Here is a 23341-nt window from a genome sequence, read left to right on the forward strand (position 1 = left end):
GTCTGTGAATACCCTTGGGTGCGAGGGGCCTTCTGGAGTGGGTGTGGCTCATGGAGAGGGATGGGGCTGCCCAGGCTGGGGAGTGAGCTGAAGAGAAATGGCCTCAGCCCGATGGCTGACGTGTGGTGCCTAGGGGCTGTGAGGGGAGGTGGGGAGGAGCAGGGGGTCTGGCGCCTCACTCGCAGTGTCTTCTAGAGAATATTAATTGTAATTTACTTGTGATTGTGACATCTGTATGCCAAAACCAAGATGTCTTAGTGACACTTTATTCCTTTTTAACCCTCATCTGAAATTCCTGACAACAGGTGGTTTCGATGGTGGCCGCTTCATGGGCATCTGGGGTGCGGGTGAGGTTGTGAAATCACTCCCTCCCCTCCCCACCCCTCCCCACTCCCCTCCCCACCCTCCTCCCTACCCCTCCCCACTCCCCTCCCCATCCTCCTCCTCTCTCCGCACCTCCCCTCGCCTCCCCTCCCCTCCTCTCCCCTCCTGTCCTGTCACCTCCCCTCCCCTTCGCTTCCCAAGACAGAGTCTTACTCTCTCGCCCCTCAGTGGCGCAATCTCAGCTCACTGCAACCTCTGCCTCCCGGGTTCAAGTGATTCTCCTGCCTCAGTCTCCTGAGTAGCTGGGATTACAGGCACGCATCACCAAGCCTGGCTAATTTTTGTATTTTTAGTAGAGATGGGGTTTTCCCATGTTGGCCAGGCAGGTCTCAGACTCCTGACCTCAAGTGATCTGCCCTCCTTGGCCTCCCAAAGTGCTGGGATTCCAGGCATGAGCCACCGCACCTGGCCAGTCGTCGGTACTTTCTGATGTGCTGGCGGATTGTAACTGGGAATACTGGATTCTACTTTACTGTCATCAAACGCACTTTCCTGGGTGAAATCTGGAATGGAAACATTGCAGTGTGTGAAATGACCTTCCATACAAATTGCTTGCTGTGCAGAACCACTGAAAGTGGGTTAAGCATCCAGCGGGTGAAACTGGAATTGAGCGGGACATGAGAGGAGAAAGGCACAATGGCGGGGCCATCTGTGTGACGGTGGCCGTGGTAGAGGAACCCAGTGTGCCCAGGGCGGGCCATGGCAGGGCCCTCCCACCTCAGCCACCCGGTCTGCAGCAGCATCTCCTGGAGCAGCCTTCTTCAGCTGGGTGGGGATTTTTTCAGTGTGGTCATGCATACCGGCTGCAGCGTCCTCCTCCTTGTCTTTGGTGAGGATCCTGCATGGTGGAAGCTGCAAGCACAGCTGAGAACAGGCTGGCTGGTACAATGAGCCCCACGGAGCTTCCCCGGCTGCCAGCTTCCTGGGCAACAATCTGCTTCTTCTGTATACTCTCCCACAACCCGTTTTGAATTATTCTGAAACAAATTCCAGGCATCATTTTATTCCATCTGTAAACCTTTTGGCATGCCCATTTCGTTTTTTTTTAAAAACTTTTTTATTATGGGAAATTTCAAAGCTAACGGTGGAGAAGCATGTGGTGCACTCCCTGCACCCACCTCCAACCCCCGATTTACCGCTCATGTCTCATCTCTTTCTCCCGTCCCGTTCCACCCGGGCTGTTGGAGAGCACATCCTAGACATCGCATCCTTTCATCTACAGATAGGCTCGCCATGTCTCTCCAAAAGACAGGGCTCTGGAGTGTCACTGTGAATACCATCATCACACCTAACCTTGACTGCATTTCTTAGTATCATCAAACGTCCAGTCAGCCTGGGTATACATATTTTAAGTATTTTACTTAATCAGAAATGGACAAACCCCAGCAGTGTGCTTTTCCCTGGAAAGTGACTTGTGATAGACGTCTTCCTGCATGAGCCAGGCAGCCTGTCTGTTGTTCCCTGGCAGTGGCTTCCTCATGTTGCCTTTAACTGGAGGATCTGCTCTCCCTGTGGCTCTGCTGCCTTCATCACACACTCCTAAAGCTGGGAGAACCAAAATGCACCAGGCTTTTGGCAGTTTCTTCACTTGGCCTCATGCGTCAGATCAGGAGGCAAAAGCCATGGTGTCCGGGGGCCCTTTGTGGAAGGATTCATCTGTAAATGGTACACACAGAGAAGAAGGAGGATGCCACCTGGGCTGATGAGAACATGGAACAAATACTGTGTTCAAGACACACCCAGGCACCGGAGTCTGCATGCATCCTTTTGGTCCTGAGTATTTTGTGGTCAGTGGAAACAAACTAGGAACAAAAGTTTTGCAAAGACACACTCATTGATTTTAATCTGCTATTAAATTTTTGCATTTTTTAGTAAACAAAGTATCTAGAACCTTTTTCCTGTAATTTATATTTGGGTTAGCTGTGAAGAAGCTAAAGAAACTACCAAAGAAGTAGTCCCTCCTGTCCAGACCACTTTCTTCCCAGGATCCTGGGGACAGTGCAACCTCATTTGACTGCCACAGCACTACCTCTTTTGAAATGCTGTATGCCTGCAAGTGTGGGCTCCGGAAATGTGTGCTGACTGAATGGGTGATGGAGCAAACTCCCTATGACATGAGCATGAAATGCAACGGGCAAACCTGCAAAAATCACCAGATCCAGTGTCTTGGCTGCGTTTCATGTCTGAATACGCGGGCATCCTCCTGGGCCTCTGGGGGTGAATACAGTCCTTTTCTGTGGGTCACATGACAAAATAACCCTCTCCCCAAATCTCTAAGGGGTGAAGATCTGACTGATTTATTGTTTATGTTTTAACTCATGTTCTTGGAACAAAATCAGTGGCCCGTGTTCCAGGTTCCAGGTCTGTTGAACTGATCCATGCGTGTCCTTGATGGTCTTTCCTCCAGTGCTGTCCAGCTCAGGATCCTGTCTTGTGTCTGGTTTCTGTGTTTCTTTGGCCTCCTTAAGTCTGGAACAGTTCCTCAGCTTTTTTTTTTTTTCGGTCCTTTATGATTTTATTTTTAATATTTTAGTCTCCCTTCTTCTTTTTTTTTTTGAGATAGAGTCTCGCTCTGTCCCCCAGTCTGGAGTGCAGTGGCGCAACCTCGGCTCACTCAAGCTCCGCCTCCTGAGTTCACGTGATTCTCCTGCCTTAGCCTCCCTAGTAGCTGAAACTACAGGTGCCTGCCACCACACCTGGCTAAGGTTTTGTATTTTTAGTAGAGACTGGGTTTCACTGTGTTAGCCAGGATAGTCTCGATATCCTGACCTTGTGATCCGCCAGCCTTGGCCTCCGGAAGTGCTGGGATTACAGGCATGAGCCACCGTGCATGGCCTAGTTTCCCTTCTTTAAAAAAATTTTAACGCGAACGTTCCTTGGGTTCATCTGATGCTTCCTCATAGTTGGAGTCAGGTTATGCCTTCCTGGCAGTGGTCCATGTGAGCGAGGGGCTGTCCTTGGGTTCCACATCCAGACGTGCACGTGTCCTTCCTGGGCAAGGTTGGTTGTGGTGATCTTTGGTGATATCTCCACTGTAGAGTTACCTTTTTTCCTCCTTGCAGCTAGTAAGTGATCTGTGGGGAGTCTCTGAGACCACGTGTGTATCTGCTGCTCATCCGATTGTCCCCCTTGGGTTGGCGTCGTTTATGCTTCCTGCAGGAGGAGGAGCCCCAGCCCACCCTTCCCACAGGCCTGCAGCTGGCACGGCACCTCCCATCCACAGGCCCCCCCCGCCCCGCCCCCACTGGTGGGTAGATGGTTGACTCGTCCATCAAGCACACATGGGTGTGGACTCGGGGATCCCTGTTTTTAAAGTCACTGCTCCTCATTATTTTGGCATTCAAATTGTCCCAGATTTGTCCAGATGGAGTCCTTGAGGCTGGCCCCTGTGTCCTGTGGCATCCTCCATCCTGTTTGGTGTTTGAGTACTTTCTGGCTTCACAAGATGCTTCAGGTTCATCCTCATCTCTAACTTATTTTGCCCATTTTTCTATAGAGTTTTTGCATTTTTCATCACATGTTAAAAGTTCTTTGTATATTAAGGGTATTTGCTCTTTATCTGTGATAAATAGTGCAGATATTTTCTCCTCATTTTGTCATTTGTCTTTTTATTTTTTTCTGGCTGTGTAAGCATTAAAACATCTTCTAATGTACTCAAGATATGTAAGTTCTTTGTTTTATTGTATCTGGATTTTAAGTCAGAGGGAAAAAGCCTTTCTTTGTCCCCCAGTCATAGAGGAATTCACCCATGTTTTCTCCTTGTGCAATGTTTCTCCTGCCCCCCCCCTTTTTTTTTTTTCTTTGTGGTATGAGGGATGGATCTGATTTTATCTTTTCCCAGTGGCCACCTGATCCCACTACCACTTTCTTAGAAGTCCCCCTTTGCCATAGTGACTTAATGTGTTGTCTTTATCACATACTCTGTCTTTATGGATAGTGCATCTGTTTCTGGACTTTTACTTATTTCATGGACTGCCCTGTCTGTTAATATACTATGGCCATACCATTTTAATTTTGGGGGCTCTGTTGTGTGTTTTAGCATTTGGTAAGGCAAGTTCAGCCTTACGGTTCTTCTTTCCCTTGCTTTTCTAGCTTTTCTTGCATGTTTATTTTTCTGGATGAACTTTTGTATCAAGAGGTCTAGCTCCAAAAAATGCTGATTGGCATTTTAAAAATTGGGATTGCAGTAAATTTATGATTGAATTTAGAGAGAATTTTACGACTCAAGGATGTTTAGTTGCCCTAAGCAAGACAAGGATGTCTTTCCATTTGTTCAAGTCTATTTTTGTGTCTTTCAGCAATGATTTCAAAAATGTTTTTAAGTTTTAAAATGTAGATTTTTAACAATTCTTATGACATTTTTTCATAAGTATTTAATTTTTTGTGCTGCTGTTGTAAATGGGGTGTTTTCTCTCATTATATTGTCTAAATTAGCACTGTGTTTTTATTTTGTTTTTTTGGACAGTCATTATTATTTAAACAATTTTACTAGCGTTGTATAGAGCTCTTATTATATGCCACATGCTATCTTTAAAATTGAACTTTGTATTTTGAGGTAATTATAGATCATATTGCAGTTATGAGGAGTAAAGAGGGGAGATTTGTGTCCCCATTCCCTGGTTGCTCCTGTCTTAGTCTGTTTTCTGCTGCTGTAACTGAATACCACAGACTGGGTCATTTATAGTGAATAGAAATTTATTGGCTCATGCATGGTTCTGGAGGACGGGAAGTCCAAGATCAAGGTGCCAGCATCTTGTGAGGGCCTTCTTGTTGTGTCACCCCCTGGCGAAAGGGCAAAGAGAGGGTAAGAGAGAGAAAGGGTGACTGAACTCATCCTTGTATAAGAGGCCCATTCCCGAGATAATGGCAGTCATCCATTCACTCCACCCTCATGGCCTCACCACCTCTCATGAGGCCCCACCTCTCAACACTGGTTTGTTGGGGATTAAATTTCCAACACATGCCGTTTGGGGGACATGTTCAAACTATAGCACCCCAAATGTTACACTGTCTTTTGATGAGCAGTAGTTCTGATTTTAAGTCTAGCTGGCCAACTTTTTCTTGCATGTGGGGTGCTTTCTGCCTGTTCCAGGGCAGGCAGCTCTTCTCCCATCCCTCTGCTGGCCCTGCCTCATCCTCTGTTGTCCTCTTCCCTCCTTCTTTGCTCTGGGGTCCCGGTGGGGGTGTGGCTGCGGACAGCGTTGGGCTAACTTCTTCCGCTGCTGGTGGCCCGTAATGAAAGAAAACTTCCTGCTCCCAAGTTCCCTAAGTCTGAGCTCATAGACACACAGTCTCACAGCAGGCCTGGGGCCAGCCTCACGTGAGCCCCTTCCCTGGTGTAGTCACTGGCATGGGGGAATGGGGTTTCCTGTGGCCCTACTGTGTGGTTCAGGTGGGGGTTGCTTCCTGGAGCCAGGCCTTGTGGAAGGGCAGTGCCCACTGCAATGGCTGCTGGGCCCTGAATCTGAGCCCAGTGTTCACTGGCTCTTTAAGACCCAGTGAGGGCAGGGAGGGAAGTGGATCTGGGGTGAGAAGTAGAGGCCCTACAGTGCCCACGTGCCAGCCGTCGGGCCCCAGACTAGGCTCAGATGGCGGAGAGCTGCATACCTGCCCAACCCAGGCCTTGCAGTGCCCGTGTGCCAGTCGCTGGGCCCCAGACTTGCTCCAGAGGGCAGGGAGCTTCACACCTGCCCAACCCAGGTCATGGCTCCGAATGCATGACAGTTTTGCCATTGGTTCTTTTAGTCATTGTCAAGTTGATGCTTGTTTTGCAGAGGACCAAGGCTTTATGAACCCATTACCTTGTGTGAAGAGTTCCACCAGGTTATTTAAATTTCTTTAAAACCATACTGCAGTTTTTTTGTTACTCATTTATATTTTTAAAAATGATTATTTCACTCAGTAGAATAAAATGAAAATGTTACCTATTAACCCTTTTCCAGTTTGCCCCGAGAATACTGGGGGCACTTGTGGCTACAGTGTTTATCCTGAGGCAGCTTTGCCGTGAAGTATCTCACTTTTATTATTATTTTCGCGTCACTCTGGTATATTGACTTTGGAAACAAAAGACATCATTCTATTTATAGCATTATGTTTTTAGTAGTGGTATTTCCATGTACAAGATACAGTAATTTTCCGTCACTGAAAATGTCAAATCCTAGAAAATGTAGCATTCCTACACGTAGTGTTAGCATCGTTCTCGAACAGTTTTTGGCCAAAGATTCGTTTGATGAATCTTGATTTTTCCCAAATAGACGATTCTGATGATTCAGATGATTCTGATGTGAGTTCTGTTTAGAAATAATTCCAAGAACAGTTTTTATATTTTATTTTCACATTGAAAATCAGTCAGATTTGCTTCAGCCTCAGAGAGCATGTTTGTGTAAAATTAAATGAGTGCTGGCAGCCAGCTGCGCTTTGTTTTTCTAAATGGGAAAAGGGTTAAATTTCACTCTGCTTTGAGATGACAGCGCACGGCCTGTGTCATAGAGGGGTGGAGGAGGTGACTTTAACCGCCTGTGGTTAGGTTTCCTCTCCCCCAGGAGTGCATGGGAGCCACTGCCGGGTTTGCTGTCCATCTCGTTTGGACTCAGTTCTGCATGTACTGGATCAGATTTGAGGACTGTGTAACTTCTGGTTGATGGCATCTGGCTTGTGAACCTCCGCTGTTGCTGGTAGTGGCTGTGCTCCTGTTGTGACCTCTGGGCTCCTCTGAGCAGGTTCTTCCTGCTGCTCAGCCAGGAGGGAGAGGCACCAATGCCGGCCTGGCTGCCTGCCGCCCCGCCCAGCTCTTCACCTGGTGGGGCTCAGTCTCCCAGGCCTTGTGAAGTTCGCCTCAAGGGCCAGGAGCTGTGTGTCCTTCAGGGAGAATGCCGGCCAGCGAGCGAGCCATCAGGAAGGACTTGCCCTCAGCCCGTGGCCTGAGCTCCGAGTTCCAGAGCCGCCTGTCGCCTGCGTGCCCTGCCCATCATGCTGCTGGGGGACACCTGGCTCCACCTCCAAGGATACTCCTGGGTCTTTGCCTTCCACCATGTGCGGCTGGTTGCTTTGTTTCCTGTGCCTGTGTGGTGGTCATTTCACAGGGCGGGAGCTGGTGCACTGGGTGGATGGTGCCTGCGAGGGGTCAGCCCCGGCCCTGCTGTGGCTCTCACACCACGTGAGCGTGACTGTGTGTGTGCCCAGCCCAGGGCCTGAGCCGCTTTCTTCACGCTTACCTTAGACCTCCGTCTTCTTCGTCTGTGTAATTGTAGACCTACATCTCTCTCTCTTTTCTTTCTGTCCTCTGTGATTTGTGTGATACTAGGAACATTCAGATGTAATTGTAGACCTACATTTCTCTCTCTCTTTTCTTACTGTCCTCTGTGATTTGTGTGATACTAGGAACATTCAGAGATGTTTTGACGCAGTAGTTTGTCTTTTTAAAATTTGTCCTCAGCCAAGTGCCACATGTCACCTCCATCGAGGCGGTGGTTCCCCTGGGCCCAGCTCTCTATCTGGATAAGTCCTTGAGGCAGTGGAGCGTGAGTGCGCTGCTTGGCGCGGACCCCACCCTGTCATTACCCAGAGAGCGGCCACCATCCCCTTCACTGTGCATTCCCGGTCCCTGGGGCTGGAGGTCCCAGCAGAACCGGGCCCAGGGCCCAAGGCTGGGTGCCCAGGCAGGAGTGAAAAGGTCTCACTGAAAATCTAAAGAAAATGAAGCTCGTGAAGGAATGCAACGTTTTCACCTTCATCTAAGTGAGTTCAAGTTGATCTGAGGACAGAAACCATTAAGGGCCTGTATGACTTTCCAGTGGCTTCTGTAACAAAGCATCACACCCTCCACAGCTCAAAGCAATGGAAATGTGTGCTCTCACAGCTCTGAGGCCACAGTCCACAATCTGCTCTGCTGGCAAACCCCAGGTATGGTAAGGCTAAGTTCCTCCCCAGGAAATCCCAGGTGTGGCGGGGCCCAGCCCCTCCTCAGGAAACCCCAGGTGTGGCAGGGTCAAGGTCCTCCTCAAGAAACCCCAGGTGTGATGGAGCCCAGCTCCTCCCCAGGAAACGCCAGTGTGGCAGGGCCGAGGTCCTCCTCAGGAAACCCCAGGTGTGGCAGGGTCGAGGTCCCCCTCAGGCAAAGCCCAGGTGTGGCAGGCCGAGCTCATCCTCAGGCAAAGCCCAGGTGTGGCAGGCCGAGCTCCTTCCGAGGAAACCCCAGGTGTGGCAGGACTGAGTTCCTCAGGAGGTTCTGGGGGATGGGGCCTCCCTGCCTCTTGTGGGTTTTGGGGCTCCTAGCTGTCCTTGGCTTGTGGCCACATCACTCCGTTCTCTGCCCCCTCGTCATGTGGCCTCTTCTCTGTGTCTCCCTCTGTGTCTGTCTCTGTGTCTGGTCTGTCTCTCCCCTGCTCCTACAGGGATGCTTGCCATTGGAGTTAGGGCCAGTCTAGATAATGAAGGATGATCTCATCCCATAACACTGTAACTAATCACATCTGCAGAGACCCTTGTTTCCAGTAAAGCCACAGCTACAGGTTCCGGGGATTAGGCTGAGAGCATCTTTTTGGAGGACACATGGAGCCCACCACAGGGACTCTGGTTTGTAGCATTTCCAAAGGCCAAGGGCCTGTTTTGTGTGAGCGGCTTTGCGTGGTAAGTGCAGGTGTGTGTCATTTCTGTTCCACGACAAAACCTGACTCATAATCCAAGTGTATTCCTCATTTGTCTTTTGTGTATTGTGTATTTTGTCTTTTGTGTATTTGTATTTGTGTATTTTGTGCTGTTATACTTAAAAAGTCTAAATGGGAGCAATTCGGTATATTTGGGGCTTTTTTTTTCTTTTCAGTTTGTGTGACTTCAGACCCAAGTTGGGCAGGAAAAGAAATGATGAAGTAGCTGATGTCATCTCAAGCACTAGAATCTACTGACAGTAGGAGCGTGTTAGAGTCACTCTCGCTCTGCTTGTGTGCTTGGCCTTCTCTGCAGAGCCAGACAGTTTTCGGGCAGTTCCTGTCTGCGGGTCCCTCTGTGGGCTGGCAGTGAGCAAGTATGGGCAAATACATGGCGACTGGCTTCCCACCAGGCCCCCACTAGCCTGTTGAGGTCTCAGAAAGAGTGATCAATAACTCGCTCCACACATTTTGTTGTTGTTGTTACTAAAGCTGTTAAACAGAAAAGTAAGGAAAAATGGATGTTTATGTAACTGACAGATACTCTGCACAGAGGAGATCATCTATTGATGGAGAACCAAAAAGAACTATGAAATTGGAAAATTAGATATTGGAATCACCTAAGTTGAAAATTAGAAGTTGTACAGATAGCATGAAAATGTGGCTACATATTTTACTTTATTTTCTTTTTGATCCTGTAATAATAAACTTCTGTATTTTATGATGATAACTATTTACAAAAATAGTCTGGACATTGTTGAATCCTTATAGTGACAAGTTTTCCTAATACATTTACAGTAATTTGATTTTTTTTGTTGTTGTTGTGACCGAGTCTCACTATTGCCCAGGCTGGAGTGCGGTGGTGTGATCTCGGCTCCCTGCAACCTTCACCTTCTAGGTTCAAGCGATTCTCCTGCCTCAGCCTCCCGAGTAGCTGGGATTACAGGTGCCGGCCACCATGCCCAGCTGATTTTTGTATTTTTAGTAGAGATGGGATTTCCCCATGTCAGCCAGGGTGGTCTTGAACTCCTGACCTCAGGTGATGCATCTGCCTCGGCCTGCCAAAGTGCTAGGATTACGGGCGTGAACCACTGCGCCTGGCTGTAAATTTGATTTTTAAAAAGCAGTGGAGTTAGAATCACCATGTCATTGGTATGCTCTAGTTGCTCAGCACTGTTTTATAATCTGTCGTCAGCTAACTGGATGGGGAACAGGAAGAGGTTTTTGTATTTGGCAAATGTTGAAAGTGTGGCTTAGAGTCATATGCTTCCATTTCTTACTTTTCTGATTCTTTCTGTGTCCTCTCCATAGTGTGGGTGTTTTCTCATTGAATTGCCAGGGACCACCCAAATCCCTGCTCACCCTGTGACAGGGGCATGCACGTGGCAGTATCCTGGCGCACGATCTAGAATTTAGCTGCAGCAAAGGGCTCTGCAGAAGTGGATGGTTTGAGGTCCGATTATGATGGGAAAAGAGATTAATGCAAAACAAGATGCAGATTCTGAATTTTTAGGATATAACAGGACGAGATATCATCTGGCAGGAACAGTCTGGAATAGGCTGACTTGGGAGAAACAAGAACTGTTTTCATTTTTGTATTCAAATCTGCCTGTGTATGAACTTGACTGTGGTTTAGCCCAGTATAGACCACGGGGCCGTCTGTGTCTGGATTTCAGAGGCCTTGTGTGCACACATACATGTGGGGATCTGTGTGGGACCTGACTGCAGTCTGGGCAGTGACACTGGTGTGGCTGTTCCCTACTGGCATGTCCAGCCAATTAAGCAAAATCCCTTAGGATTCCTGGCCACCACCATTGGAGTCTTGCGTCCTCTTTGGCTCTTGGGGCAGCGCAAATTCGCGGATCCCCTGGGCGTCTCTGTTCCTGGTGGAAGCTGTGCTCTACCCATTCTAGGCAGGGCATGGGCGTCCATTCATTACCAAGAGTGGGACGTGTCCTCCTTCCAGGCCACCCCTTCGTTGTGACCATGGCTGTGTTTGCGATGCTGCCTGGGTTCATGCCCTCAGGCAGCATTGTTAAGAGGGATGCCCTTGGCTGCCTTAGCCAAACCCAGGACTGGGAGCAGTGGGGAGCCACCCCATTTTACTTTCATCACCCCTGAAGGGTGCAGCTGTCTCTGTTAACCAGGGCCGGGGGGAAGCCGTAGGAAGTGGAGCACTGTAGGAAGTGGAGCACGGTAGGAGGTGGAGCACTGTAGGAGGTTAGGTGAGGAGATGGAGCACTGGAGGAGGTGGAGCACTGGAGGAGGTAAAGCACTGTAGGATGTGGAGCACTATAGGAAGCGGAGCACTAGGAGGTGGAGCACGGTAGGAGGTGGAGCACTGTAGGAGATAGAGCATTGTAGGAGGTTAGGAGGTGGAGCATGGTAGGAGGTGGAGCACGGTAGGAGGTGGAGCATGGTAGGAGGTGGAGCATGGTAGGAGGTGGAGCACTGTAGGAGGTGGAGCACTGTAGGAGGTTAGGAGGTGGAGCATTGTAGGAAGTGGAACACTGTAGGAGGTGGAGCACTATAGGAGGTTAAGAGGTAGAGCACTGTAGGAGGTGGAGCACTGTAGGAGGTGGAGCATTGTAGGAAGTGGAGCATTGTGCTCATGGTCCAGTCACCACCTCCTGCTTGGGGGCTGTTTCTGCTGTGCATGGGACACTGAGGCTGGAAGTCCCAGGTGGAAGTAGACAGCTGCCCCTCCTTCCTCTGGGCTGTTCCAGTGGCTCTCGTCGAGGCAGCGCTCCGCAGTACTCACTGGTCAGTGCAGCTGTGATCTTAGGAGTGGAAAGAGCTGTAACTGGGGCTCCTGGTTGGACCCGCTGTTGCCTGTACCGCATGGGTCTGTGGCTGATCGGCCTTCCTGGTGACTTAAGTATGCTCCACCTACCACGGGGGCCTGCAGGATCTGCCGGCAGGGCCTTGGTCAGAGCCGAGCAGCTCTGGAGTCCTCTTCAACAAGGTGGCTCTGCTGGACTTTGGGGTCTGAAAAAAGACCAGTTCAGTTTCAGTCCTACTTCTTTTTAAGTAAATGGATGAAAATTGGTAATTTTAAAACTCTTTACTCAGTCAAGCCCTGAAATCATGTTTGTGAAAATGACTTTAATGTGGTTGTAACCCAAGGGTTTTCGTAGTGTCCTCATTCCTTCCATTTGGCCAGCCATGGAGAAGGAGAAAGAAGGAACAATGCCTGGAGTTTGACCCGATCCATTTCCCAATTTCATGAAAGCTACAGATATGAAATGTTCTATTGGAAGCTGGAGCTTTGTGGAGAAAATGTGTGCTAATAACGCTGAATTGAATATACATGTGCATTCTTCATTATTTTATCAAGTTTCTGATGGGGAATTCAAAGTGCTGTTCTTAGTATTTTCCTGATGGATTTGAGTTGTTGTTGGCAAGGTACAGAGTGTTTACAAACCTATGGAAAGATCCTTATGGGAACAGGGGGTCATAAAACGTTGGTGTTCTCTAAGGGGGAAGCCATCACTACCTTGGGCCAGAAAAGGAGACTCATGGGTGGGCAGGAGTCCTGGTTGGGTTGGTGGGGTCACGTAACTGAAGACTATCCGCGTCCTGCTGTCTGACTGGATGCCACGTCCTCCTCCTGCCCCAGTTCCTTTTATAAAATGCAACTGACGATCCCTGCCCCTTGCTACACTGAGCTCTAGTTGAATTCTACACGTGAAAGCACTGTTGATTTCCCCTCTCCAGGTGGCTTCTGTGATAACTCATAAACCGATGTGCTTTGTTTTAATTCTAGGCAGCTTCGGTCACCTCTCTGTCCAACCTGGCGTGCATGCACATGGTCCGCTGGGCTGTTTGGAACCCCTTGCTGGAAGCCGATTCTGGAAGGGTGACCCTGCCTCTGCAGGGCGGGATCCAGCCCAACCCCTCGCACTGTCTGGTCTACAAGGTACCCTCAGCCAGCATGAGCTCTGAAGAGGTAAATTATTAGGTCTTTCTTATGCATCTCTGGTGAGCTTCTAGCAAGTTCATTCATTTTCAAAAGCAAAAGTTCACAAATATGTTTGCAGATGTTTCATTTACAGAATTTTTTTCATGTCGTGGGTATGCCTTTAGAAAGATTAGTATGACGTTTTTATGTAAACCTCATAAGACCAGTTTTACCCTGGGTTTTATCCCTGTTCACATACTGATTTCCTGGGATGACTTGGTGAACCTCCAGCTGATGTGTACACACTTTGCAGCGAGATTCACTTCTGTGGCATGCGCATTTGGAGCATTGGAGCTGGGGTCTTGTGTGGTCTTTACCAGTAGGTTTTTTGGTGGATGAGTGCTGTGGTGGGAGCCAGTTCTGGTTTCTAGCCCTGGCTTATCTTTGTGACTTATCACTAATGCTTGTTGCACCTCGGTTGTGTACAAAGGGGTAGGACCACAGCAGAGATTCTCAGGTTTTTAAAAAAAATTCTGAAATGAAATGTTCTTGGCACCCCAATTAAGAAAGCAAAAAATAGTTGAGCAGAGTGGGTTGAAGTGTGTGTGAGGGTCTCATCCTCAGTCTCCTTGGCCCCAGTGGTGGTGGTGGAGGATGGTTAGTGGTGACCCAGGGCACCACAGACACAGTGCGAAACCCTGCTCTGGCAGATGCTGGAGTCCATCAGGCTCTCTGAGGTGTGGCAGAGTTTCTGCTTGGGCGCACTGTTTGGTCTTCCCTCACATTCTAAAACATGTCCATTTCAGCAGTGCAAGCAGGAGCTTTTTAGAACTCAGGTGCCTCATTTTTCTAAGATAAAAGGACTGTGCATGTTATTTCAGTTTGTCACCTCTGTGCTGACTCCAGTGACAGATAATGTGTTCAGTGTTGTTACTGATGATTTGGATAATGCTTGGGGGACCTGAATAAGAGAACAGCTGATTGTGCAGCTTTTCCTCCCATAAGGAATGTCTCTCCCGATGGGACCATATTTGGCTGCACTCCTGCGTGGTTTGGTTTGAGCGCTTATTATAAAATTGCTTAGAAATCCTGAAGCCGTTCCCGTCTTCCCCTGCCCGCCACTCCCACGTCCTCCCGTCTCTCCTTGTCTCCTCTCTCCCCTCCCTCTCCCCCCGTTGGGTAGGTATACAAATAAATATTTCTTCTGTTTACTTTTAGCTCTATCATGCCACCACATTGCCCTTAATTTTTAAGCCTGTAAACTATATTGGGGCATGGATGTTTTGAAGGTTTACTATCTTAAGGATACGAATGTATCAAGTTCCGCCATTTTCCACAAGGAGTCCCACTTCCAAATCAGGAGTTTTTGACCTCAGCTCTGTTGACATTTGGGCCAGATAATTCTTGGTGTGACGCCATCCTGTGCACTAGAGGATGTTGAGCAGCGCTCCCGGCCTCTGTTCCCTGGGTGCCAGCAGCATCCCCCCAGTTGTGAGAGCCCTGAAAGTCCACAGACAGTGCCAGATGTTTCCTGGGGGGTAAAATTGCCCCTGGTTGAGGGCCACTACTCTAAAGTGATATAATTAACCAAAGCAGTGAACTAACCTTGGTCACAAACTTGACTCACTTTCCTGCCCTGCGAAGGCACTCCTCTGCTTCTGCCTGTATTTCCTGCATAGTGGTGCCAGCCCCTCTCAAGTCGGGTCAGTTGGAAACCTAGGTGTGCCTATCTCTGCCACTGCACCAGCCTCTTCTTTATCTCATTCAGTCATTCATCACTCAGTGAACTTTTATTGAGTACCTACATATACTCTAAGAAAAAACATCCCAGATCCCATGAGTAGGAGTGGCAGATGTTAATCAAAGAAAAATAGAAATAGAATTCAAAGCCCATAACTTTGGGGTAGCAGATTTTAGTTTATGTTGTTGTGCTTATTTCACCATTATTTACTATGAAATGAAGTCATGTATCATCATGATTATTTACTTTCTTAAACAACTCCTGCCCTTTTCCCTTGAGCAAATAATTGTCTCCCTCTTTTTTTTTTTTTTTTTTTTTTTTTAAATTGATATCTGCAAAGGCAGCCACTTTCAACTCTTAGCTATGACTTATGGTCTTTACCTTTGTTTTCTAAATAATAGGCTTCTGCTGCTATTTCTTAATTTACAATTTTAGACATTATATACTGAATTCTCATAATGACGGATGAAAATTTTAGCTCCTTTATACATTTCTGTCCATCTTTAAAGCACTCTGTCTTCCTACTGCTTGGCCTTGGATTCAGGCACTGTTGCAGGGGGCAGCAGAGCTGGTTGGAGGCTTGAAAAGGGGGCTCTACTGGAAAATACTAGCGAGATCACTGAGGGAGGAGCTGGGGAAGTGGCCCTGTAAGGTTGTTTACAAAACCCTGGGTTCACCTGGAAGCTGCACATGTGTGGGTCTGACCCTGAATGGCATACCAAAGACTTTGAGACTGTGGGGTTGACTACTTCCCAGTCCCAGAGCTGCCTGCTGCGTGGAGCCACATGCAGGAGAGATCTGAAGAACTGCACAGGTTTTGAAAATGAAACTGACATTGAAACCACAGCTTACAGGATGCTGGTCAGAAACTGTGTCCTGAACTCAACTGGGTCAATTCCTACCTAAATAAAACTACCAGCATTCTTCACAGGATTTAAATGAGACTCTATAATCTAATGTTCAAAGTGTCTATGACATGCTCTAAAATTAATTGTCATACAAAGAACCTGGAAAATACAGCTTGTAGAGAAAAGACATTTTTTTTTTTTTTTTTTTTTTTTGAGACGGAGTCTCGCTTTGTGGCCCAGGCTGGAGTGCAGTGGCCGGATCTCAGCTCACTGCAAGCTCCGCCTGCCGGGTTCACGCCATTCTCCCATCTCAGCCTCCCGAGTAGCTGGGACTACAGGCGCCCGCCACCTCGCCCGGCTAGTTTTTTTTTTTTGTATTTTTAGTAGAGACGGGGTTTCACCGGGTTAGCCAGGATGGTCTCGATCTCCTGACCTCGTGATCCGCCCGTCTCGGCCTCCCAAAGTGCTGGGATTACAGGCTTGAGCCACCGCGCCCGGCCGAGAAAAGACATTTAACAGACACCAATACTGAGATGGCCCAAATGTTAGCATTATCAGACAGAGAATTTAAATCAGCCATAATAAAGATACTCTAGTAAAAAAGAGCAAGCACTCTGGAAATAAATGGGAAAGTAGGCTGTCTCAGTAAAGAGATGGAAGATATAAAGAACAATCACATGAAAATTTTAGAACTGAAAAACAAAATAACCAAAATAAAAAACTACTAGATGGCCTAACAGCAGAATGGAGATGGCAAAAGAGTTAGTGAACTTGAAGATAAACCAATAGAAATTTATTCACACTGAGCAATAGAGAAGAAAATGATTGGAAGACAAGGGGCAAAGCCTCAGTGTTGACCTGCAGGTCCCTACCAAAAAGGCTAGCACCCAGTCCTGGTAGAGGAGACTATGGTATAGAAAAAAGTACTTGAAAAAATATTGGCTGAAAACTTCCCCAGTTTGGCAAAAGGCATAAATCTGCAGATCCAAGTTTAGTGAATCCCAGGAATAAATGTGAGGAAATTACGCTCGGATAAATCATACGCAAACTGCTGAAAACTAAAGACGAAGAAGATTCTTAAAAACAGCTATAGAAAAATGACACATTACAGAGAAATAATAATTTGAGTGACTGTGGATTCCTCATCAGAAACCACTCTGACCAGAAGGAAAGTGGGACATTTTAAAAGTACTAACAGAAAGACCTTGGAACTCAGAATTCTATGTCCAGTAAAACAAACAAAAACAACAACAACAACAACAACAAACAGAACAAAGGTGTGAAATGAGGACATTCTCAGATGAACTGAAAGTAAGAGCATTCATTGGTAGCAGATAATTTGCTAAAAGAATCTTCAGACAGAGGGGAAATGATACCAGATAGAAATTTTTAACATCAAGAATGAAGAAAAAACAACAGAAATGGTAAATATAATGTTCTTCTCTTCTTTAAAATATGTTGGATGGTTGAAGCAAAAATTATAACACTGTGGCTGGGCATGGTGGCTCACGCTTGTAATCACAGCACTTTGGGAGGCTGAGGTGGGCGGATCACCTGAGGTCAGGAGTTTAAGACCAGCCTGGCCAACATGGTGAAACCCCGTCTCTACTAAAAATACTAAAATTAGCCAGATGTGGTGGCACATGCCTGTAATCCCAGCTACTCGGGAAGCTGAGGCAAGAGAATCACTTGAACCTGGGAGGCAGAGGTTGCAGTGAGCTGAGATCGCGTCATTGCACTCCAGGCTGGGCAACAGAGCAAGACTCTGTCTCAAAACCAAACCAAAACAAAACTGAACACAGTGTTTGGAGAGATTTTAAAGGTACATAGATGTAATATTTAGAATATTACCTAAACTTAGTTGATGAAGCAATGGCAAGGTTTGAGAAGATTGACTGATTTTGAAAGTTCTGCCTAAGGTAAAATGCTGCCAGATAGCATTACATAATACAGGGAACTCTTTTATGACATGAAAAGTCAATTGATGGAGCAAACTTGTATTGTTGTCTTATTTTATGACAGTGCTGCAGCCACCCCAACCTTCAGCAACCACTACTCAGATTAGGCAGCAGCCATCAATATCAAGGCACAACCCTCCACCAGCAAAAAGATTACAATGTTCTGGAAGGCTCAGATGATCCTTAGTGGTTTTTTTTTTTTTTTTTTGGGACAAGGTCTTACCCTGTTGCCCTGGCTGGAGTGCAGTGGCACGATCATAGTTCACTGCAGCCTTGAACTCCTAGGCTCAAGCGATCCTCACACCTCAGCATTCTGAGTAGCTAGGACTACAGGCATGTGCCACCATGCCTGGCTAATGTTTTAATTTTTGTAGAGTTGAGGTCTTGCTGTGTTGCCCAGGATGATCTTGAGCTTCTGGGTTCAAGGGATCCTCCCACCTTGGTCTCCCAGAGTGTTGGGATTATAGGCATGAATCATCATACCTACAATGGCACAATGGTTAGCATTTTTTAGCAAGAAAGTGGCTTTTTTTTTTTTTTTTTAAAGTCCTACTCTGTAACTTAAAAAAAGGCTGGAGTGAATTGGCGCAGTCTCAGCTTACTGCAATCTCCGTCTCTTGGATTCAAGCGATTCTTCTGGCTCAGCCTCCCAAGTAGCTGGGATTACAGGTGCCCGCCACCACACCTGGCTAATTTTTATATTTTTAGTAGAGATGGAGTTTCATCATGTTGGCCAGGCTGGTCTTGAACTCCTGACCTTAGGTGATCTGCGTGCCTCTTGCAGACGTGAATCACTGCACCCGGCCAGCAATAAAGTATTTTTAAATTAAGGTAGGTACAGTACTTTTTTTTTTTCTTTTTTTAGACATAATGCTATTACACACTTACTGACTACAGTATAGTGTAAATATAACTTTAAAATCTACTGGGAAACCAAACAATTCAAGTGACGCGCTTTATTGTAGTGGTTTGGAACTGAACTTGCAGTATCTTTGAGGTATGCCTGTAATTACATTACGTGTAAATAGTATAAACACACCAGTTTAAAAGATACCATCAGGCTTAATGAAAGACAAAGCCCAACTATATACTGTCTCTAAGAAATATACTTTAAATAAATATAATGTAAATTAAAAGAATGGAAAACATTCTGTTCAAACACTAATAAAGAAAACTGGAATGGCTATATTACTATCAGACACTATCAGACAAACTAGACTTCAGAATAGAGGAAATTTCCAGGAATTAAGAGATAGTACACATGATAAAAGGGTTAGTTGCCAAGACATAACAATTCTAAAATTGCTTGCATCTAACATAGAGCTTCAAAATACATGAAGCAAAAACTGATTGAACTGAAAGGAGAAATGGACAAATCCATTCTCTAAGTAAACAGAGAACAACTAGCTGGACAATCAGCAATGATACGGAAGGACTGAACATCACCATTGACCAACTGGATCGGAATGACAGTGATGGAGCACTCTCCCCAACAACAGCAGGTTACACGCTGTTTACAAGTGCACATAGAGCATTCATCAAGATAGACAATATCCTTGGTCATAAAACAAACCTCAGTTTTAAGAGAGTTGAGATTATACAAGATGTATTCTCAGATTATAATGGAATTGAACTAGAAATCAATAACAAAGATAATAAAAATTTTCAACCATTTGGAAATTAAACAATATGTAAAAAATCCATAAATTAAAGAGTAAGCCTCCAGGGAAAATAGAAGATATTGTGAACTTAACAAATATGGAAATACAGCATATCAAAGTTTGTAGGATGCAGCTCAAATATGCTTAGCGTTAGGGGCTTATATTAGAACAGAAAAAAGATCTTAATTCAGCGATCTAATCTTTGTCTTTAGAAACTAGAAAAAGAAGAGTGAAATAAACCCAAAGCAATTCAGAAGTCAATAACAGCAGAAACCAATGAGATTGAAAACAAAAATAATAGATTAAAAATTAAAAAATAGCAAAAACCCAATGAAACAAAAACCTGTTTGAAAATGTCAGTAAAATTGATGAACTTCTAGCAAGACTGAAAAAGAAAGAAGGGAGGACACAAATTACTAATATTAGGAATGAAAGAAAGAATGTCAGTACAGACTCACAGGTGTTTAAAAGGATAAGGGAATACTACGAACAATTCTCTGCACATAAATTTGACAATTTAGGTCAAATGGATGAATGAATATTAAATGCCACACTGCCAAAACTCAGCCAAGATGAAGTAGATGACTTGAGTAGTCCTATAACTAATATATAAATTGAATTCATAGTTTAAAAACTTTTGAAAAAGAGATATTCAGGCCTATTCACTATGAATTCTACTAAACATGTGAAGAAGAAATAATGCCGCTTTTATACAATCTATTTCAGAAAGCAGAAAAGATGGGAGCAATTCCCAACTTATGAAATGAAGCCAGCATTACCCTGATATCAAAACCAGAAAAAGATAGTAATAAGAAAACAGAACTGTGGACCCATATCCTTCATAAACATAGGTGCCAAATAACAAAATATTAGCAGATTGAGTCCAGGGATATGCAAAAAGAACAATACACTATAACCAAGTGGAGCTTTATCCCAAGAATGCAAGTCTGTTTTCTATTTGGAAATCAATAAATGTAATTCATTATAGTAACAGCTTAAAGAAGGAAAACTATATGATCCTGGCAATTAATATTGAAAAAACGTTCGACAATATTCAGCATCAGTTTATGATAAAAACTGAGCAAATTAGTAATAAAAGAAAACTTCCTCAGCATGATCAATGGTGTCTACAAAAACTCTTTAGCTAACATCATACTTAATGGTGCAAGACTGATTGCTTTCCCCGTAAGATTAGGAACAAGTAAAGGATGTCCACTCTCAGCATTCAACGTCATGTTCAGTATTGCATTGGAAGTTGTAGTCATTGCTGTAAGTCAAGAAAACAAAAGACATACACATTAGAAGGAAGAAACAAAACTGTCCTTATTTGCAGAAAACATGATTGTCCATGTCAAAGATTCTGAGGAATCTACAAAAAAGTCCTTTTGGAATGAGTAAGTGGGTTTAGTGAGGTTGCAGGATAACACAGGAAGTCAACATGAAAAATCAATCCTATTTCTGTATACTAGCACTGAAAAATTGAAAGCAAAATGCATAAACAGTATTATTTACAAAACCTGCCCTCCATGAAATCTGACAAAATAGATACGGGATCTGTATGCTGAAAACAATAAAACTGTCCTTTTGCTAGTTGTCACTGTGGTTATTCTTAGGTGAAATCAAAGAAGACCTAAATAATTGGAGAGATGTAACATGTTTATGTCTTGGAAAACTCAACATAGTAAAGCTGTCAGTTCTGCCCAAGACTGATCTAGAGATTTTATGCAGTTTTCAGTCAAAATCCCAGCAGGATTTTTTTGGAATTATAGACAAGCAGATTCTGAAATTTATATGGAAAGGTAAAGGAATTAGAAGAGTCAAAATAGTTAAAAAAAAAAAAAAAAAACGAAAACAGTAAAGTTGGAGGAATCAGACCACACAGTTCACAGTTTAAACACTGTAGAGCTGCTACACTAATTACTGTCAAGGGATTAGATTAATGGAACAGACTAGAGAGTCCAGAAATAAAGTTCGAAAGTGATTCATGAAATTAAATATACCATATGACCCAGCAGTCCTACTCTTGGAGAAATGAAACCTGTATTCACACAAACACATGTGTTTGTAGCAGCTCTGTTTATAATCACCCAAACCAGAAACAACCCAAATGTTTGCGAGTGATTGGATAAATAAACTGATACATCCGTACAATAGAATATCACTCAGTAATAAAAAAGAAACAGTTTGATGTATATGCAACAACTTGGATGAATCTCATCAGTCTTAAACACTAAATGAAAGAAGCTGGTCTCAAAAGTTGTACTTTACGTGATTCCACGTGTCGGACATTTTTTTGACATTCTCGAAAAGACCAAATGACAGTGCTGGGGAAGTAGTCATAGATTGCCCGGGTTAGGCAGGAGCCCGGTGTGGCTGCAGAGGGGCAGGGCAAGGGAGCACCCTGGGGGAATGGGGCTGGCCTGCACCCTGAGTGTGGTGCTGGTTATGTGAGTCTGTGTTTGTGTGCCAAAACCCACAGAGCCATAGCCAGAGTAAAGATGTCAGTTTCACATAGGTCAATGTAAACATTCACAACTCGAGAGAGAGATTGTGATTGCTGCTTGGGTAAGGGTCATTCCATGATCATGTGGTCTGCAGGGCTTTTAGTGCCACGCCAATTGCTTTTTGCTCAAACTACTTGATTATAATCTAAGAACATGTGGTGTCAGAAGCCTCTGATTTCACATAGACTTTGTTTTAGGGCAGAGCCTGCTGTTCCTGGTTGGATGGTTCTGACAGGCGTGCTGATGAAGGGAGTGGTCATCACTGCTGTTTTGGTCCATTGCAGGTGAAGCAGGTGGAGTCGGGTACAGTCCGGTTCCAGTTCTCGCTGGACTCAGAAGAACACCTGGATGCACCTGCGGAGCCTGTCAGCGGCCCCAAGGCGGAGCAGCAGCCTGCCAGGAAACCACCTACATCCCCTTCCAGTAAGTGTTTCCAGAGAGCTGGCTTGCCAGGCACACGGCAGGTGGTACTTCCATCTGTTCCTGGGGAAACATACTTAGTCCAGTACGATAATCATCACATTTGTAAGATAATCGCCATAGATTGCCTTAATTGAATCTGTTAGTTGGGTTTTTGCTTAATACCAAGGTGTAGAATTGGACAGTAATGAAGTGTGGCCCAGAAGCTTGTTACTTGTGCTTCAGCCCAGAGTCAGCTCAGTTACTTGACAGCTCCCCAATTAAACATGTAAAAGGACACGTCACATGGGTGCCCTGCAAATGTGGGACCCGAGAATTAGTGGGTGATGGAGAGCCAAGGACCGCCACCTTGAGTTTGCATTGTTAAAGTAGCCCTCTGTCTACTCACCTTGAAGCCCTGCCTGAAAGTTAGGAGTCTGTGGTCTGAGTCTGTGGCTTTAAGAAAGGGAGTCACAATTGGCTGCAAGCAGCAAGGGCTGCCAGCAGAGGTAGAGCCCTGGCCCTGTGGTGGCAGCAAGTCCACATGGTTAGGAGGTTAAAGAGTTCTTGTTGGCTGTCAGCCTAGCTGCTTCTGCTGAGGCAGTACCCTGTGCTTAGAGCCTCTTGGTTTAGACCCATGTCCTGGTTGAGAATTCCACCTTTAGTGAAGTGAGGGGCGGAAGGTACGAGGGAGTGTTGGAGTAGTCCACCTGAATGAGTATGGGGCCTTGGCTCCAGGCGTCTGGAGTTCCCGCCACTGAAAGTTCTAGGCTCCCGAGTCGCAGGTGATGACTTCCTTCTTTCTGCCTGTTCCAGATGGCAAGATAGGGAATGAATAATCGTGCAAGCCTGTGGAGGGAGCTTTGTGCTCCTCTGGGCTCCAGCTGGTGGCGCTCGGGTGTCGAGGTAGGACTTGCTTTCTGTGCTCGGCTGTGGCCCCGAGTCCTGGTGCGAAGCTGCTGGTGCTTCTGTCACTCAGGAGGGGTTTTCTTCGTGGATTGAGACTGTAATTTATGGGAACTGGTCTTGTCGAATTTGATTTTAACAATTGGTGGAAGTGTTTCTAAGTTGATGAATTTGATTAAGTTGATGACTTTCGGAGATACCTGATACAGTGCAAACGCTATGTAAATTGTACTGTTTAGGGAATAATGACAAGAAAAAAGAGTCTGTACGTGTTCAGTGCAGACACAACCATCCATTTAAAAAAAACTGTTTTCAGCCCAAGTCTGGTTGAATTCATAGATGGAGAAACCAGGGATCTACTCTGTACTCTGATTTTTAAGTTACTTAAAAGTAC

At 45.6% G+C, this 23341-nt stretch overlaps 1 protein-coding gene across 3 annotated transcripts in view; it reads left to right on the forward strand.

Annotated features, from left to right (window-relative positions):
- Positions 1–23341, forward strand: part of NPHP4 (nephrocystin 4) — a 143559-nt gene that overhangs the window by 56325 nt on the left and 63893 nt on the right. For 2 of the 3 annotated variants that reach the window (XM_030942780.1, XM_030942779.1), the window contains exons 10-11: positions 12796–12978; positions 21927–22065. In XM_030942780.1, the coding sequence (XP_030798640.1) occupies positions 12796–12978; positions 21927–22065 (322 nt within the window). Of the gene's footprint in view, positions 1–7316; positions 7417–12795; positions 12979–21926; positions 22066–23341 lie in introns of those variants that run through there. The other variant, XM_030942781.1, reaches the window with a different exon arrangement.

This window comes from Rhinopithecus roxellana, chromosome 12 (assembly GCF_007565055.1).
Source record: "Rhinopithecus roxellana isolate Shanxi Qingling chromosome 12, ASM756505v1, whole genome shotgun sequence".
In the NCBI taxonomy this organism is placed as follows: Eukaryota; Metazoa; Chordata; class Mammalia; order Primates; family Cercopithecidae; genus Rhinopithecus; species Rhinopithecus roxellana.